Source organism: Elephantulus edwardii, unplaced genomic scaffold, assembly GCF_000299155.1.
Source record: "Elephantulus edwardii isolate Elephantulus edwardi_28Jun2011 unplaced genomic scaffold, EleEdw1.0 scaffold00230, whole genome shotgun sequence".
Taxonomy (NCBI): domain Eukaryota; kingdom Metazoa; phylum Chordata; class Mammalia; order Macroscelidea; family Macroscelididae; genus Elephantulus; species Elephantulus edwardii.
In genome coordinates this window covers 565,176-583,336 of record NW_006399980.1, presented here as the reverse complement: position 1 = coordinate 583,336, position 18,161 = coordinate 565,176, and the positions used below count along the sequence as shown (strand labels likewise).

The 18,161-nt window shown below is 38.1% G+C and overlaps 2 protein-coding genes across 2 annotated transcripts in view; both read right to left on the bottom strand.

The window, feature by feature from the left end:
- Positions 1-1,050, bottom strand: part of AFP (alpha-fetoprotein) — a 28,770-nt gene extending 27,720 nt beyond the window's left edge. The window contains exons 1-2 of the mRNA XM_006898447.1: positions 972-1,050; positions 27-75 (exon numbers count right to left, since the gene is read on the bottom strand). Of these exons, the coding sequence (XP_006898509.1) occupies positions 27-75; positions 972-1,050 (128 nt within the window). The remainder of the gene's footprint in view (positions 1-26; positions 76-971) is intronic.
- Positions 1,051-17,007: 15,957 nt separating this feature from the next.
- The window catches only part of ALB (albumin), a 19,530-nt gene continuing 18,376 nt past the window's right edge, over positions 17,008-18,161 (bottom strand). Inside the window, exons 13-14 of the mRNA XM_006898446.1 lie at positions 17,811-17,943; positions 17,008-17,049 (exon numbers count right to left, since the gene is read on the bottom strand). Coding sequence (XP_006898508.1) covers positions 17,008-17,049; positions 17,811-17,943 — 175 coding nt within the window. The remainder of the gene's footprint in view (positions 17,050-17,810; positions 17,944-18,161) is intronic.

Sequence of the window (18,161 nt, the reverse complement as noted above, 5' to 3'; positions counted from 1 at the left end):
ATTGTATTTAGATGAATAAAACTTACAGGTCAATGAAATTCATCTCTGAACACTGGGAAGGAGTCAATGTTGAACCTGAAAAAGAAAATAACATTTTATGAAAAAAGATATTTTTTCACCTGAAACCAGAAGTGGAATCATTCTTATATGTAAATGTTTCTAAAGTTAAAACTATGCAGTTTTATAATTGGGAAGACATTAAGAATCATTGCAACTTTGTACTTCAGAAACTAAGGAAACAAAATCAGTAAGAATAATCCTTAGCTATGGTAGCACGTAAATATAGGCTTTCTAACCCCTTATTTAGTTTTCCCATGTACTATGAAGTTCTAATTAGCTTGAAACTCAAGTGGCCAGAAAAGTATTTAGTCCTTTTCAACATAATCACACCACAATTTGTGTGCTATAATGTTTCTTGCTCAGATACTCAAATAATGAACAATTTTATTCAATGAGGGAAGGGGGCATGGGGAGAATATATTACTCATTGTTGTGCGTGTACCATCAAATCAGATCTGACTGGTACCGGAGGGAAATTTTCCCTCATTCTCCGGCAGAGCATCTGGTGGATTTGAACCGTGTACCTCTGGGATTGCAGTACAGTTTCTTGCCACTAGGCCACCAGAGCTCCCTATATTACTCATTGTATCAAGCTAAAGAAGTTGTATGCATGAAGGAGCCGGGATAATAGTCTGACATACATCTGTACATTTTACAAAGTCAAAACATACACCAATTAAACAAATAATGTACATAAAATTAACCCAACACAGAGCATATGAAACATTCATAAAGATAAGTTAAAGTTACAGGATAAAGTTTTTCATTTAAATATGTCCAACAATTAAATATATTCTGCGTAGAGAAAGAAATGCAATCAATTATTCTAAACATAAATGAGTAAACACAAAATTAAGCATTTTTAATCATTTCAATACAGAGAAAAGGCAAAATTATTCAAAATAACTTACTCATTCCATCTATATGCAGGGTTCTGGCTAAAGTAGAATTTAGCAGGGGCATTAGCAAAACTGCTACCACCCACTTCATGGTCACTAGTTTCTTCTGATTGGAGATAGTGGAAGCAGAATATGGAAAACCCACATTGAAGTTCTTTTATACCCTTTTCAACCAATATCTGTTAACCAGTAACTTCTGTTGTTACATCCGTAACAGCTTTTCCTTAGGTTGCAAGAGGGGCAATTTGCCAATAATTAATAGCAAGGGTTATTTGTCTTTTATGTTCAAGGACACAAACTTCTCTGGGTGAGGAAAAAAATTCCCTGCAAATTCACTTCATCTTCCTAAGAAATATTCTTCTTATCACAGATCATTCAAAAATATTTCCCCCAAAATTGTAGAAATAATAATTCCTTTTAGATAAAAACATTAATGGAGACATAATAAAAAGATAATTTACATTGGTGGCACAGGGGTTAAAGTGCCTAGCTGCTCAGCAATGATTAGTGGTTCAAACGCTACAGGACAAAGATTTAGCAGCCTATTTCCTGTAAGAAGTCCAACCGAACTCTTAAATTAAGGAGATACTAATTGACTATTTGATACAGACTTCATTGGGGTAAATTGCATAATTTTAACGTGGTCATTAAGCTTAAAATCTTATTCACAATCCTATGTCAATATTTTTTAAAAAATTAAATTGTATACAATCTGTGTTGTGCAGATAACACAACCCTGCTTGAAGTGCTTACTGTAGAAGGTCAAGGACTGCAGCCTTTCATATGGATTGAAGCTCAACATCAAGAAAATAAAGCTTCTCACCGCTAGGCCCATAGATGGGCAGCATCATGATGAATGGTGAAGAGATTGAGAGTGTTAACAGCTTTCGTTTGCTTGGCTCCACAATCAACACTCTTGGTACCAGCATCCAGGAAATTAAAAGACAAATTGCACTGGGAAAGTCTGTTGTCAGAGACCTCTCCAAAGTACTTAAGAACAACAATATCAGTCTGGGGACTAAGGTGCACCTGATCCAGGCCATACTCTTTGCAGTTACTTGCTATGCATCAGAAAACTGTACAATGATTAGAGATGGTAGAAAGAGAATTGATGCATTTGAGCTGTGGTACTGAAGAAGAGTATTGAATATATCATGAACTTCCAGGAAAACAGATTCATCCTAGAGAGGGTGAGACTAGACGGCTCCTTGGAGGCAAAGATTCTGAAGTTTAGTGGCATACTTTAGATGTTGAAAAGAGGGACCAGTCATTGGAGAGTGACATTGTTTTCGGGAGGGTGGAGGTACAGAGCAAGAGAGGAGGAATCTCGATGAAATGGATTGATTCAGTGACTGGAGTAACGGGGATGGCTGTGTCAGATAAAATCATAGTGCAACAAGATAGAGCAAGGTTTAGGGCTATTGCACATAGAATCGTTATGAGTCACAGGAAACTCGGCAGCACATAACAACAACAGCATTGTATATTACTTAATGTAGAAAAGTCATAGCACAAATAATAATACACAGAGTCCAAAAATTATTTGCAGCAAAATAATTCTTCATGTATATCAAAGGGGTCGTGGTACTAGGGATATCGTTGCTGATGTTAGATGGATCTTGGCTGAAAGCAGGGAATACCAGAAGAATGTCTATCTGTGTTTCATTGATTATGCAAAGGCATTTGACTGTGTGGATCATAACAAACTGTGGCTGACTCTGAGAAGAATGGGAATCCCAGAACATTTAATTGTGCTAATACGAAACCTATACTTGGACCAAGAGGCAGTAGTCAGAACAGAGCAGGGTAACACTGCATGGTTCAAAATAGGGAAGGGTGTACGCCAGGGATGCATCCTGTCTCCATACCTTTTCAACATGTATGCAGAGCAGATTATTCGAGAGGCTGGGCTCTATGAGGAGAATTGTGACATCAGGATTGGTGGAAGATCTATTAACAATCTCCGTTACACAGATGACACAACCCTGCTTGCTGAAACTGAGGAGGACCTCATGCACTTGCTGCGAAGGGTCAAGGACTGCAGCCTTCAGTATGGACTAAGGCTCAATGTCAAGAAGACAAAGATTCTCACCACTGGACCAATTGGCAGCGTCAGGATGGATGACGAAGAGATTGAGAGTGTTCACAGCTTCACTTTGCTCGGCTCCACAGTCAACACTCTTGGTACCAGCAGTCAGGAAATCAAAAAGCGTATCGCGATGGGAAAGTCTGCCGTTAGGGACCTCTCAAAGGTACTCAGGAGCAACAGTGTCTCTCTGGAGACTAGGGTGCCCCTGATACAGGTCATGGTATTTGCAATCGCTTGTTATGCATCAGAGAGTTGGACAATGACTAGGGAGGACAGAAGGAGAGTGGATGCTTTTGAGTTGTGGTGCTGGAGAAGGGTACTGAATGTACCATGGACTGCCAGAAAAACAAGCAGATTCATCTTGGAGAGGATTAAACCAAGCTACTCCTTGGAGGCAAGGATTCTGGGGCTTCGTCTGACATACTTTGGACATGTTGCCAGGAGGGACGGGTCCTTGGAGAGGGACATCATGCTTGGGAGGGTGGAGGGACAGAGCAGGAGGGGAAGACCCTCTATTAGATGGATTGATTTGGTGACTGGGGTAATCAGGATGGGTGTGTCAGAGGCGGTGCAGTTGGCGCAGGATAGAGCAGGGTTTAGAGCTGTTGTGCATAGGGTCACTATGAGTCGGAAACGACTCGATGGCACATAACAACAACAACAACATATCAAAATTGTGAAAAGCGTCAGCTTTACTTTGTTCAGCAATTCTGGATGAGTGTGTTGATACCAAATAAAGGGTACACACAAATTCCATCTGATTCTAAGAATTATTCACCTTCTGTGTTTTCTATCACTAAGTGTCCTTAGCCTTGGTTGCACCTTAGAGCCATTGGGGAACTTTAAAATCAATGTAATACTATACCCAAGATCAATTCAATCAGAATCTCTGGATTTGAAACATAGACATCAGCATTTTCCAGATTGTCACACCTGATTGTAATGCATTCAGGAATGAAGACACTATTCTAAAGCTAACATGATGCAACTAAATTCATTAAATAACATGGTGTATGCATAATACGATATATTCAGCCAAATAATATGTCATTCAGACACCAAAAATAAACTTATGAAATGATATTTGATGATAAGACATTATTGTTGTTGTTGTTATGTGCCATCAAATTCCCTGTGATCCATAGCAACCCTGTGGACAGCAGCTCTGAATTCTGCCCTGTCCTAAGCCAGTCTCACTAATTCTGATACACCAACCCCCATTGTCCCAGTTACTGTACGACATTATTGGGTTCATATTATTAAGTAGTAAAATAAATGGAAATGTGTATCATCTTTTTTCTTGATTTTACATTAGATTACCTTTTTTTTATCTTACAAATTGCTTCTTTTGCAGAAGCTCTGAGTGTATTGAGCCTATAACTTTTTAGTTAGCAGTCAAACACATTCTACCCATGGATTCTATTTCCATTTATTATAATGCATAGTATTAGCTGTTATGCACCCATGTATGTAACTACTAAGAATATGTACACAATACACTAATAATGTGTTGTGTCACCTACTAATTCATCAAAACACTGATTAAACAATTAAAATCAACAACTTTACTGTCGTTATAGGTTATAGTTGAATCCCTTTCTCTGATACTATGCTGGTTTTGCTTTTGCTTTACAACTTCCTCGGTATTCCTATTGATCATGCAGATTCCTGCTCTCCCATTCCTTCTCATCACAGAGGCGTGAGTGTTATGCTAAACATGTGGGTCCAGAGGCCAAGTTGAAATTTTGGGTCTGTCACTTATTTGCTATATGGTATTGGGTGAGTTGTTTCATTCCTCTAGGCTTTATAGATATTTTCTATAAAATAATTATAATGATTTACCACCTTTAGAAGGAAATTATTTTAAAGGAGTTAATGAATGCAAAGGACTCAGACTAACATGCGTATCAAATGATAGTGAAAGTAAGATTTTATTATCATGAGTATTCTAAGCAATTAATTCCATGTTAGGTCTGTATGCACACCAACATGGCTTTGTTATGCAACAATAAAACAAGCTCCCTCTTCATTCTTACTGAATTTGCTATCCAAGAGAGATGGCTACCATCACAAGACCACATAACTGATGCCATGGTAAGTAAAAAGATATCCGCTACCTGGCATAGATAAAGAGGTCCAGATAAAGCTTCCTTAAAAGAAGTAGCATCTTAGTGGAAAGCTGACTTAAAAATGGAGATAAATAAAATTAAAACAGCACAAAGAGGGTTCCAAAAGTAGAAGATCCTCATAAGGGAAAATGTATTACAATTAAAGAAACAAAATAAGTACTCACAATGAAGTGTGACATTTAAAGAAGAAGGCATTGCTCCTATAAAAAGAAGGCACTTTGGCAAGGACATTTCTTAAGGCTATTGTAAGTCAAATTTCTGGGCAATGAGAATCTGCAAAGGGAGTCAACAGAGCAAAGACTCATGCTTTGTAACCATCTATCTTATTCAAAAAGAAGACAAGACTCTGATAAGGAGACAATTAGGAAGTGTTTGCAATAATATGGCTAAATTAAGTAGCTTAGGTGAAATAAACTAATTAAATGAAGTATAGTATAGGAATGAGGTTTGTGAATAAAACTGATATTTACCATAAAATCAGAACTTCAGTTTTGTATTGAGAAAATTGTGAGAGTGACTTATTTACTCAGACAGACTTGGTCCATACCTATTGACTTAGTGTAATTATTAATGGAATTCTGTTTTATTCTCAGAAGTATTCTAGGCAAACATCCTGGTTTGAATGTTGAAATGCGTTTAAGACTACTAAGTGGAAAGATTGGTACATGTCTCTGATCCTCTGTAAGGAGGCTGTAGAGAGATATTTGGAAATCTTCTGTTTACCAAAGATTACCAGAGCCATGCGAGTGGATGACAGAAGAAGATTGCAGTGAAGGGTAACCCTGTGGCAAATCAAACTTTAAGCCACAGTTAGTAAAGATGAGCTTTGAGCCAGCATTTGTATGCTAACTGCAAACAATCTTCAATCCATACATGCCATTGCTCAAAGTTGAGTCCCAAGTACAGAGGCCACATCAAATGTTTTTCTGTTGCTCTGGTTCTATTTACTTTCTCATAAAGCTATTAAATAGCTCCAAAAACAGTATAGCATGGTAAACTGAAGTTTACTATCAGAAAGATTGTAGTCTTTTATGTATCAGTTATTGGCAATATGACATTAGCCAAGCAATTTCATCTATCAATCTAAAATTCCTAGCATATATAATGAAAATTATGTGTTTGTTCTTTTTCCAGTCCATGGGTTATTCAAGATTCTTTTTCAACTCTTTTCAAACACCACAATCCAATCTTCTTCTGTCATCTTTATTAATTGTCCAGCTCTCAGAAGCAGAGTAAGTGGTTGAAAAGACTATTGCCTGAATCAGGGGCAACTTAGCTTTGAAACTAACATCAGTTCTACTACTATTAATTTGGAGAGGTCCCTGACAGCGGACTTTCCCAAATGCATTATTGGTATATGCTTCATCAATTTTATTTCTCTATAGAATCTGTATGTGGCAACTGAAGCTGAGTGCTCAAAGTTGGAAACACAAAGGAGGAACAGCTGTAAGAAGAAACTAGTGACTAGTAGGTGGAATGTGAGAAGAATGAATATAGGAAAACTAGACGTTGTTAAGAAAGAAATGAAATACATAAATATTAACACATTAGGTATTAGTGAAATGAGATGGATTGCCACAGGACATTTTGAATCACACAATCATATGATCTACTATGCTGGAGACAAAAAGGTGAGAAAAAAATGGAGTAACTTTCATAATTAAAAAGGTCATTTCTAGATCCATCTTGATATATATAATATTGTGAGTGACAGGATAATATTCATATGTACACAAGGAAGACATGTTAATAACACCATCATGCAAATTTATACGCTAAAAATCAGAGTCAAAGAAGAGGAAACAAATGATTTCTATGAAAAGTTGCAGTCAGAAAATATTGAACACGCAAACAATATACATTAATAATAATGAGTGACTGGAATGCCAAAGTTGGTAACCATGATGAAGAATCAGTAGTTGGAAAATACGGACTTTGTGACAGAAATGAGGTTGGCTATAGAATGATAGAATTCTATACAATCAATTATTTATTCATGGCAAATATCTTTTGTAATATAACATAAGTGCAGGCTATATACATGGATTTCACCTGATGGTATGCACAGGAATCGAATCGCTTACATCTGTGGAAGGAATCATTGGAGAAGTTCAATATCAACGGTGAAAACAAGGCCAGGTGCTGATTGTGGAACAGACCATCAATTGCTCATATGCAAGTTCACATTAAAATGAAAGAAGATTAAATCATATCCACAGGAATCAAAATTTGATCTTGAGTCTATACCCTCTGAATTTAAAAACCAACTCAGTTTATTTACAAAATTCAAATGCAAATTCTAAAAAATTCTTTCAATTTCCCTCACACCCCCATCCATCAAATTGTACAACCCAATGATTAATCCTCCCTTCGCCCTGCACATCCACATCCCTTTGTTTCCAGCCTCTCCCATGCCTCCTGGATCCTTATACTCATTCTACAATAACAGTTTTATACAGTATTTATTATTATGTGACTGAGTTAGTTCATGCAGCATATTGATCTCCAGTCCCTCCCAAGTTAGGTAATAATTTACAGTTATTGCTCCTGCATGCTGCATAGTATTCCATTGTGTGAATGTACCATAACTTCTGAATCCATTTGTTGTGGTTGGACATTTGGGCTGATTCCATGTTCTTGCAATGGTGCATAATGCTGCTATAACCATTGGTGTACAAATCTCACTTTGTGCCTCAGTTCTCATATTGTCAGAGTATATTCCAAGTAGTGGAATAGCTGGGTCATGTGGAATTTCTATGTTTAGCTTTTTGAGGAAGCTCCAAACTGCCTTCCAGAATGGTTGCACCATTTTACAATCCCACCAACAATGTAGAAGAGTTCCTTTCTCACCACATCCTCTCCCTCATCTATTACTTGCCACTCTTACTGGAGTGAGATGGCACCTCATTGTGGTTTTGATTTTTATCTCTCTTATTGCCAGTGATTTTGAGCACTTCTTCATGTATCTGTTTGCCAAACTAGTAGAAAAATTAAAAAAAAATTCGAGAATAGATTTGGGGCTTTGAACACTAAAGAATGAAGACCAGATGAACTGTGGAAAGATATTAAGTATATCATTAATGATGGATCCAGAAAGTCTTTACAAAGAATGAAGAAGAAGAAAAGACCAAAAAGGATGTCAGAAGAGACTCTGAATATTTCACTAGAGTTCCAAGAAGCCAAAGCAAAGGGAAGAAATCAAGAAGTTAAGGAGCTGAATAGAAGATTTCAAAGGGCAGCTCCAGAAAACAAGGTAAAGTATTATAATAAAATGTGCAAGAATCTGGAGTCTGAAAATCAAAAGTCTCCCACTGTTTCTTAAGCTGAAGGAACCAAAGAACAAATTCAAGCTGTGAGTTGAAATGCTTAAGGATGCTATGGGCAGAATATTGAATGATTTAGGAAGCATTAAAAGCAGATGGAAGGAGTAAACAGAGTCATTGTACCAAAAAGAAGTGGCTGACACAGAAGAATTTCAAGGAACAACATACGGTTAAGAGACAATGGTGATGAAGGAGGAAGTACAGGCTGCTCTTAAGGACTTGGCAAATAAATAAAGCCATAGTTCAAAACTTGGGAAGGGTATTCAACTAGGGTTGTATTCTGCCTCCATATATTTTGAATCTTTATGCAGAACAGATCATTCAGAAGGTTGAGCTGTATAAGGAGGAATGTGGCATCAGAATTGGAGGAAAGCTCATCAGCAACCCACATTATGTAGACAACATAACCCTGCTTGATAGAACTAAGGAGGACCTGAAATGCTTGTTGCAAAAGGTCAAGGATTGCAGCCTTCAATATGGATTGAAGTTTAACATCAAGGAAATAAAGATTCACACCACTGGGACGATTGACAGCATCATGACACATGGTGAAGAGATTGAGATTGCTAACAGTTTTAGTTTATTTGGCTCCACAATCAACACTCTTGGTACCAGCAGCCAGGAAATCAAAAGACTAATCTCAGTGGGAAAGTTGGCTGTCAGGGACCCCTTCAGAGTACTGAAAAGCAACAATATCAGTGTCTTCACAATTGCTTGCTATGTGTCAGAGAGCTGGACAATGACTAGAGATGATAGAAAGAGAATTTATTCCTTTGAGATGTGATGCTTGAAAAGAGTACTGAATATACCATGAATTGTCTGGGAACAAACAGGTTCATCCTAGAGAGGGTAAGACTAGGCTGTTTCTTGAAGGCAAGGATTCTGAGACTTCTTCTGGCATACTTTGGGCATGTTACAATAAGGGATCAGTTCTAGGAGAGGAACATCATGCTTGGAAGGGTGGAGGGACTAAGAGAGGGAGACCATCGATGAGATGGATTGATACAGTGACTGTGGTAATGAGGACAGTTGTTTAAAAGACAGTTTACTTGGCACAAGATAGAGGAGGTTTCAGGGATATTTTACATAAGGTCACTGAGTCGCAAGTGACTCGATGGCATGTAACAGCAACAACATTACTAATAACACACACTAACAAAATCCTGTTGAAGATTATCCAGAAAAAACAGGAACAGTACACTGATGGAAAACTACAAGAAACACAAGCTGGGTGTAGAAGAGGTGGTAGCACTAGAGACATTATTGCCAATGTCAGATGGATCTTTGCAGAAAGCAAAGAGTACCAGAGGAATAGACATTCCAAAGATATTTTACTGTGTGGATCATAAGGAATTGTGGCTAACCTTGAGGAAAATGGGAATTTCAGAACACTTGATTGTGCTTATGTGAAACTTATACTTAGTCTAGGCAGCAGTCCTCAGAACAGAGCAGGGTAGCACTGCATGATTCGTGTCAGGAAAGGATGGTGGCAGGGATGCATCCTTTCTCCATAGCTCTTCAATCTATATGCAGAATAGATCATTTGGGAAGCAGAGCTTTATCAGAGTATTAGAGGTAGACTCATCAGTAACGTACATTATACACATGACACAGCCTTGCTTGCTGAAGGACCTGAAGCACTTGCTACAGAAGGTCCAAGACTGTAGGCTTCAATATGGATTGCAGCTCAATATCAAAAAGACAAAAATTCTCACCACTGGGCCAATTGACAGCACAATGATAGATGGAAAATAGATTGATGTTGTTAACAATTACAGCTTGCTTGGCTCCACAATAAATACTATTAAGTCCAACAGCCTGGAAATAAGAAAACTAGTTGTATTGGGAAAATCTGTTGTAAAGGGCCTCTCCAGAATACTGAGAAGCAACAATGTCAGTCTAGAGACTAAGGTGCAGCCAATCGAGGTGATGGTCTTTGCAATTACTTGCAATGCTTCAGAGAGTTGGACAATGGCTAAGGATGACAGAAGAAGAATCAATGCCTCCGAATTGTGGAGCTGGAGAAGAGTCTTGAACATACCATGGACTGCCAAGAAAACATATAGGTCTGTTTTCGAGAGGATGAAACTAAGTTTCTCCTTGGAGGCTAGAATTTTAAAGCTCTGTCTCATGTATTTTGGGCACATGGCCAAAAGAGACTGATCCTTGGAGAAGGACATCGTGCTTGGAAAGGTGAAGGGACAGCACAGGAGAGAAAGACTTTGGATGAGATGGGTTGATACAGTGACTGGGATAATGGGCGTTGGTGTGTCATAATTAGTGAGACTGGCTCAGGACAGGGCAGGGTTGAGAGCTGCTTTACATAGAGTTGCTATGGGTCACAGGCAACTCAATGGCACATGTCGACAACAGCAACAAACAGAATCTTTAAGGTTTCTATTGGGGAAATATGCTTTAAAGGACCTCTCCAAAGTTGTAAACAAGAATATCATTTTAAATACTAAGATTCACAGGCATGTTTTTGTTGTTCTTGTTCTTGTTATGTGCCATCAAGTCACCTGTGACTCATAGCAACCCTATGTACAACAGCCCTAAACACTGCTCTATCCTGTGCCAATCTTATTGTCTCTGATACACCTACTTCCATTACCCCAGTGACTGAATCAATCCACCTCATCGAGGGTCTTTCTCTCCTGCACTGTTCCACCACCCTCCTAAGCATGACATTCCTCTCCAAAGACTAATCCTACATTGTGACATGTCCAAAGTATGTCAGATGGTGCTTCAGAAGCCTTGCCTCCAAGGAACAGCCTGGCTTCACCTTCTCCAAGATGAACTTGTTTGTTCTCCTAGTAGTCCATGCATGGTATATTTAATACTCTCCTCCAACACCACAGCTCAAAGGTATCAATTCTCCTTCTATCATCTCTAGTCACTGTCCAGCTTTCTGATGCATAGCAAGTAATTGCAAAGACCATGGCCTGTATCAGGCACCTTAGTCTCCAGATTGACACTGTTGCTCTTCAGTACTTCGAAGAGGTCTCTGACAGACAGCAGACTTTCCCAATGCAATTTGTCTTTTAATTTCCTGGTTGTTGGTACCAACAGTGTTGACTGTGGAACAATCTCAGTGTCTTCACCATCTATCATGATGTTACCAACTGGCATAGCGGCAAGAATCTTTGTCTTCTTGAAGTTGAGCTTCAATCCATATTGAAGGCTACAGTCCTTGACCCTCCGCAGCAAGCACTTCAGGTTCTCCTCAGTTTCATCAAACAGGATTGTGTCATCTGCGTAACACAGATTTTTTATGAGTTTACCTCCAATCCTGATGCTACATTTCTCATCATAGAGCCCAGACTCCCAGATAATCTGTTCCACATATAGATTTGAAAAGATATGGAGATAGTACACATTCTTGGTGCAAGCCATAGTATTTTAAATTGTTTCCTATTCATCTGAAAGTTTGAATAGGATAAAGACTGACAAATAAATGCCTTTGAATTGTTGTGTTGGCAAAAAGTACTGAATAGACCTGTACTGTCAAAGAACAAATATATATTGAAGAAAATTCAACTCAAGCATTCATTAAAGGCAAAATGGTCAAACTTCATTTCTATTACTTTGGGCATATTTTCAGAAGTAATCAGGGAGATAGAATTCTGGGAAGAGTAGATAGTCAAAGAGAGGAAGACACTCAACAAGACAGACTGACACAGTCACTGCCACAATGTGCTAGAACATAACAGAGACAGGCTGAGCTGGATATGGAAAGGTTCAAATGTGTTGTTGATATGTTCACTATGGATAAAAATCAACATATGAACACCACCTAGCCACAGCTATGTAGAATCCAGGCTAAGATACCAGAGGAACACAATACCACCATACTTACAGAGCCAAGAATATATATAAAATGGAAAAGCCAATAGTCAGAGCAGTGTAACTGTGTCAAAGCCTTGAAAGAAATAGGCAAAATCATCTCTAAAGATTACCTTACATGTGGTAGGTAGTTTGTAGAAAGATTGAAATAATAACCTGAGTGCCAGTGGTAGTAGACATGGTAAAGGACATCTGCTCCCAACCTTTTTTGTCCTATACACAGATACTGCTTTGTCACTGGAGCGCAAAAATGGAGAGTAACTAAATAGACTCAAAAGCCAAGGCTCAAAACTCATCACGTACCCAAGGAAAGTGAATCACCCAAAAGGGTAGTAGATAAGTAAAGCGAACCTAAGTAATTTTGTAAAATAATGATTTGAGTGATACTGTAAGGCTAAAGACAATAGGAACTGATTATATAAACTGTCATAAATTTGTTTCTCATCTAAATACAATCCAATAATATGAAGACTTCTTTGCATGTGTACCAGGGATGAACAAATAAATAGATGAATAGTAGACAGTAGGAGTCAAACATCTCACTCTTAAAGATGAAAGTTAAGTGTAAGAAAGGAGACAAAGCTAGGATGAACACCATAGTATTAGAGCCAGAAATACTATATAAAATCACACTTACGCAATTAGATATAGTGGGTGGGTTGAACATGGGAAAGACAATATATACACCACACACACAATCAAATGATTACAGAAATCTGTGTATATACATTTAGTACCCATGCTTCTATTTCTTAGCACTATTTCATGGAAGAGTCCAGAGGCATTCATGTTCCAGTAGCAAAGAAGACACCCAGCACCCAAATCATCCTAATGACCAGTCTCCAGTAAAAGGAACAGGAGCTACTTGATGAAAAGGCCATTTCAAGAGCTGAAGGAGGGAAAATACAAGATTCTCTGGGAGCAACATATAGTGCCAGAAAGTACAGAAGTGTTCCACAAACAGTAGGTTGAGGACATGGAAAAGACAGTGGAAATAGCCAGAAAGAATTTCCCATAGTCAAAACTGGAACAATGTGAGCAACAAAATATGTGATGTGGCACTGAATTGCAATTGAAAATATAAAGTAGAAACACCTGAGTTAATACTGATATAAATAAATAAATAAATTAATTAATTAATGCAATGAAAAAATGGACACTCCACTATGAGTCTATTCCAACTTGAAGGCAATGAGTTTTGAATAAGTTAAAATATAATACTTCATTTCATCCATGGGGAAGGGGCCATACATGAAAATTTTTCTAGGGTGCCTCTTTTGAACTCCAGTTCTCCTGCTATTGCGTAGCTCTCTCTGGTTATGAGCTGACTCTGCGTGCTCTATGAGATGACACCAGTGAGTGAAAGGGTCACCAAATGCTGACCGTATTCTTGTTGAACAGATGGACATGCTGTTGCTTTGCTCTGAAAGTCGAGGATACTTACGTTCCCAAAGAATTAAGCCCAGAAACATTCACTTCCCATGCTGATTTGTGCACTCTTCCAGAGGACCAGAAACACATCAAGAAACAACATGCGAACTATTTCGTTATTGCATACTTGTGTAGGTTTTTCTTTTAAAAAAATAAAAGGACTGGGTTTTTTTATTTTATTCTGGTTTATTAACAAAGTTCGTATGTGTTGTTTTTCACACCAGATATTTTCCATTTCTTATCCAACCCTCCCTCTACCCATCAAATTGTGCTACCCTGTATGACTAATCCCCTGCCGATTCTCACTCCTCTGCTGCCGCCCCATCCTCACATTTTACTAGTTATCTTTCTATTTCTACTATAATGGTCTTGTTGTTGTTAGGTGCCGTCAGGTTGTAGATGACTGATAGCTATTCTATGAACGAAAGGCCTGAGCACTGTTCATAGTTTCCAGAGGCAAGTGATTTTGGAAGTGGATGCCTCTCCGGCTTCCAGGCTTATTTTAATCAGGAAGCTCCACCAAACACTGTCCACCCTGGGTAACCATTATCACATTTGACACATCAGTGTCACATGTTTAACATCACAATGGCCAGGAGTTACCTCTGTACAGCAATGCACAGACTAGTGCTAAACCACTTAGAAGAATGTTTGACATAAACAATTTCGATCAGGCCTAAAGGCTACAGGCCCTCAGGCCTTAATGGATTTTTAATTTTAGGAGGCTTTATCACCTCATTTCACTCCTCTTAAGGAATCAGCTTTCCACCCTAATCTCACCAATCTTGGCCTACAAACTTCCGCAGAACCCAGCTCCTGTAGGTGGTTTTCAAAATGGATTCCAGCCCCATGCTGCTGACCAAAAGGCTTTGGGACTGAGTTCACTTAGCATAATACTCTCTAGTCTCTCTCAAGTTAGGGACTGATTTTCAGAATCATTGCTTTCAGTTGTAAGAGAGCAAGGAATAGCCATATTTCACATGGCTTGTCTGTGTCAGTTATCAAACTTCCACTTAGAATTTACATAATATTAAAATATCACTAGAATGTCTATATTCCTGAACTCAGAAGAATAGAAGCATTTCTTTCATGTTGTTGTGGTGGTGGTAGTGATGGTGGTGGTGGTGGTAGTGGGTACCCTTGAGTAAGAACAGACCAATAGCTGACCTTTCAGTGATTTTTTTTCTCCTTTGGAAAAGCTGGTGGACTTAAACCACGTGCCTTTGGGATAGCAGTGCAGCTCCTTACCACTAGGCCACCAGAGCTGCTTCTGTTGAAATGTAGCTAGAGATTATTGGGATTTTCACAGAATTTAACACAATGTTCAGGATGATAGCATCACAATTTTGGAAAATAACAGTCGTGGACCATGATGTCAAATTGTTTTCATTTTTATTAATTGCATCACAGAGAAAAGAGCTAAAATATTCAAAGAAATTCAGACTATTGGTTTTACACCAACAGAAAAGAAAAACAGATGAATAAGCTCTAGATCTTCATTTCTCTTGCTCTTCTACTCAGGGTAGGCTGGAACAAAGAAAGGATAAATGTAAGTGTCAATTTTAAACATCATCTTTTTCCTCAAATATGTTAACATTGCTTAGATTTAGGCGAAGAGCAAACTAAGCCTCATAGTGAAAGGCACCAAAATCAGTTTAGAAAACGTCAAATAATTAAAGATGAAAAATAGTTTGACAGTTTCTTGAGGGGAAGAAAAGAAAGCTAGTTCCATTTTTCTTTTTTAAAAAAATGCTCATATTCTAACATATATGTTTTGTAGTTGACGATTTCATCATAAGAAATTTTATAAAATTTTAGCTCATTGTTGCATTGTAAGTAAAGAGCTGATTATTTTCCATTCGATGTAGAAGTCCACATAAAATAAAGCCATTTTATTCAACAATAAAATGAATTTGTTACTGAGCTATTAAGTTTAATCATGTGAAATCATCAATATTCAAATGTAATTAGCCTACAAAAGGGTGGTCCAGCCTACTACCCATGTATCTCACTGCTGGGCAGTCACTCCTCCGTGTAATTTGTCATCTAAATTAGAATAGTACAGTGGTGACTTCTCATGTTCTACACTCAAACCAATTTAGTTTGAATTTTGGCTCCACCTCCAACAACCCTACAGAATTTTCAAGACTCGCCCAGCAAATGCTGTTGACTGTGCTCCACCATTGAGTCCTTGTCAACTGGGCAAAAGCCACTTGTGGAGGAAAAAGCCATGGATGTAAACCAAACATCATCAAAGAACGTAGCTTTCAATATTGATTGTATTACCCATAGCCCAAGTCAAACACAGACCAAATGGAAACCAAGATTTTCCTTACGTGACTCCTATCAAGATGGGGGAAAAACAGACATCTAGAGTGAAGTCTCCATGGCCAGCCACGCAGACTTTCCCCATCATTACAGAATTTTAAAGACACACCCAGCAAATGCCAAATTTATTAAGATGACAATGAACATTCTTTAAGTGGTACAGCAGTCGTTTATCTGTTTGCTATACTGAATAGCTTGGAGTTACCAATCACTGGGCCATAGCTGTGTCAAAATGCCATGATGGTTACCCATCATGGACAGTGTTTGGAGGAGCTTCCAGACTGATTTAGGTTTGGAAGGAGTGGCATCCACTTCCTAAGCAAGATGCCACTGGAAACTCTATAAACATAAAGAAATTATGTTAATTATAGAACAGAGTTCATGTCTTTTGTTCATAGGGTTGCTATGTATTTGGTTTAACGACATATTAACCACTGCTAAGTGATACTAGTGTTGCTATATTTTGGAGGAACATTTTTCCACTTTGTACATCACCGCTTGTCAATTTGCTGTACTGAGGTAATCTGGGTTTGCTGTGATGCTGAACCTGTACCACTGGGGTGTCAAATACCATAATAGTTTACCAATGTGGACAGTATTTGGTGGAGCTCCTAGTTGTAGAACAGATTTGGAAGCAGGAGTTACATCCACTTCCTAAACCACATGCCTATGGAAACTCTATGAACTTGGAGAAACTTACAGAAAGGCTTTAGGTCTTTTGCTCAGAGTCATTATAAGTCATGCTTGACCCGACGACAACAAATACATATATAAAGTGTTTAAAATAGTGATTGGTACTGGGCAACTCACCAGTATTTCTTATTTTAATAACTATTATAATTACTTATATTTTTTTTAATGCAATTGTAATTAATTACCTGAGATTCTGTGTGGCCAAGTTGTTTTTAGGCTAAGGCAGCTTGAGCTGCAGCAACAAGTTTTGGACCCTGAACACAAAGAAATGACAGATGCAAGGGAAATATTAGCATTGTCAGTAGGAAAAAAAATTAACATATATAGGTATCAGTGATGGTGAATGTTTTTACATGGGTCACATTTTTAACTCAAATTTATTACTGAAACCGTAGAAGGACGTTTTCTGACACTTATTCCCTCAAGTGAATAAAAAAAAATTGCTGTCAGCATACAAGGAGAAAAACCAAAATTATTCAGACATCTAAATCTAAACTTTTTCAAAAATGTGATCACCTTTGTCCTGCAAAGCCACTGGTGGATTGGAACTGTGAAGGAGACATCACCATTGGGTTAGGAGCCCAATTTCCTATCAATTATACCTCCAGAGATTCCTCTTCATTATTTCACTAACCTCTAAAATCAAACTCTTAGATTCAATTAGGTCACAAAGCAGCCTTTCCAAGAAAATGGATGAATAAGTGACAGGCTTTATATAATTATATTTCTAACAAAATATTTCTGCTGTTTAATCCTTACATTAGTTCTACTGATTTCATCAACATCTCAGTTTCAGACATAGAACAGATTTTACAAACAATAAAATACTACCCAGCAGCATCGTAGAAAAATCAAAAGATTTTTGAATCATTTTGTAAAGCAATTTCATGTAGGAAAAGACTCCTACCCTTTATTTAAGTGTGTCCTTTAGGGATAAAGCACCTTTAAGTCCTAACCTAACCAAAGGCTGCAGCAATGGGAATCAGATGTGTGAGAATGAAGACAACTGCAGTACCTCCTCGGCAAAGCAGGCCTCTTTGTCATCAGCTGTGCAGCACTTCCCCACCATAGTGGTGAAATCGCCTGTCACTGTTTTCAGTTGATCATCTGTTGCCTTGGGCTTGTGTTTCACCAGCTCAGCAAGCACACTGCATTTGAACAAAAGAGTAGGAAATAGGTCACTCAGACAATGAAAACTGGAGGTGGTAAAAAGGTAGTGCTATTGTTTAAGATTTTAAGCGCCTGATTCATCTCTTATTCGGATTATTTGTGTCTTCTAAAAGTATTATATTTTAGGGCATTATTTTTATCGTAGGAGTATGCAATGAGGGTTGCAGAGTGGATTATATTTGGGGGTATGGGGTGG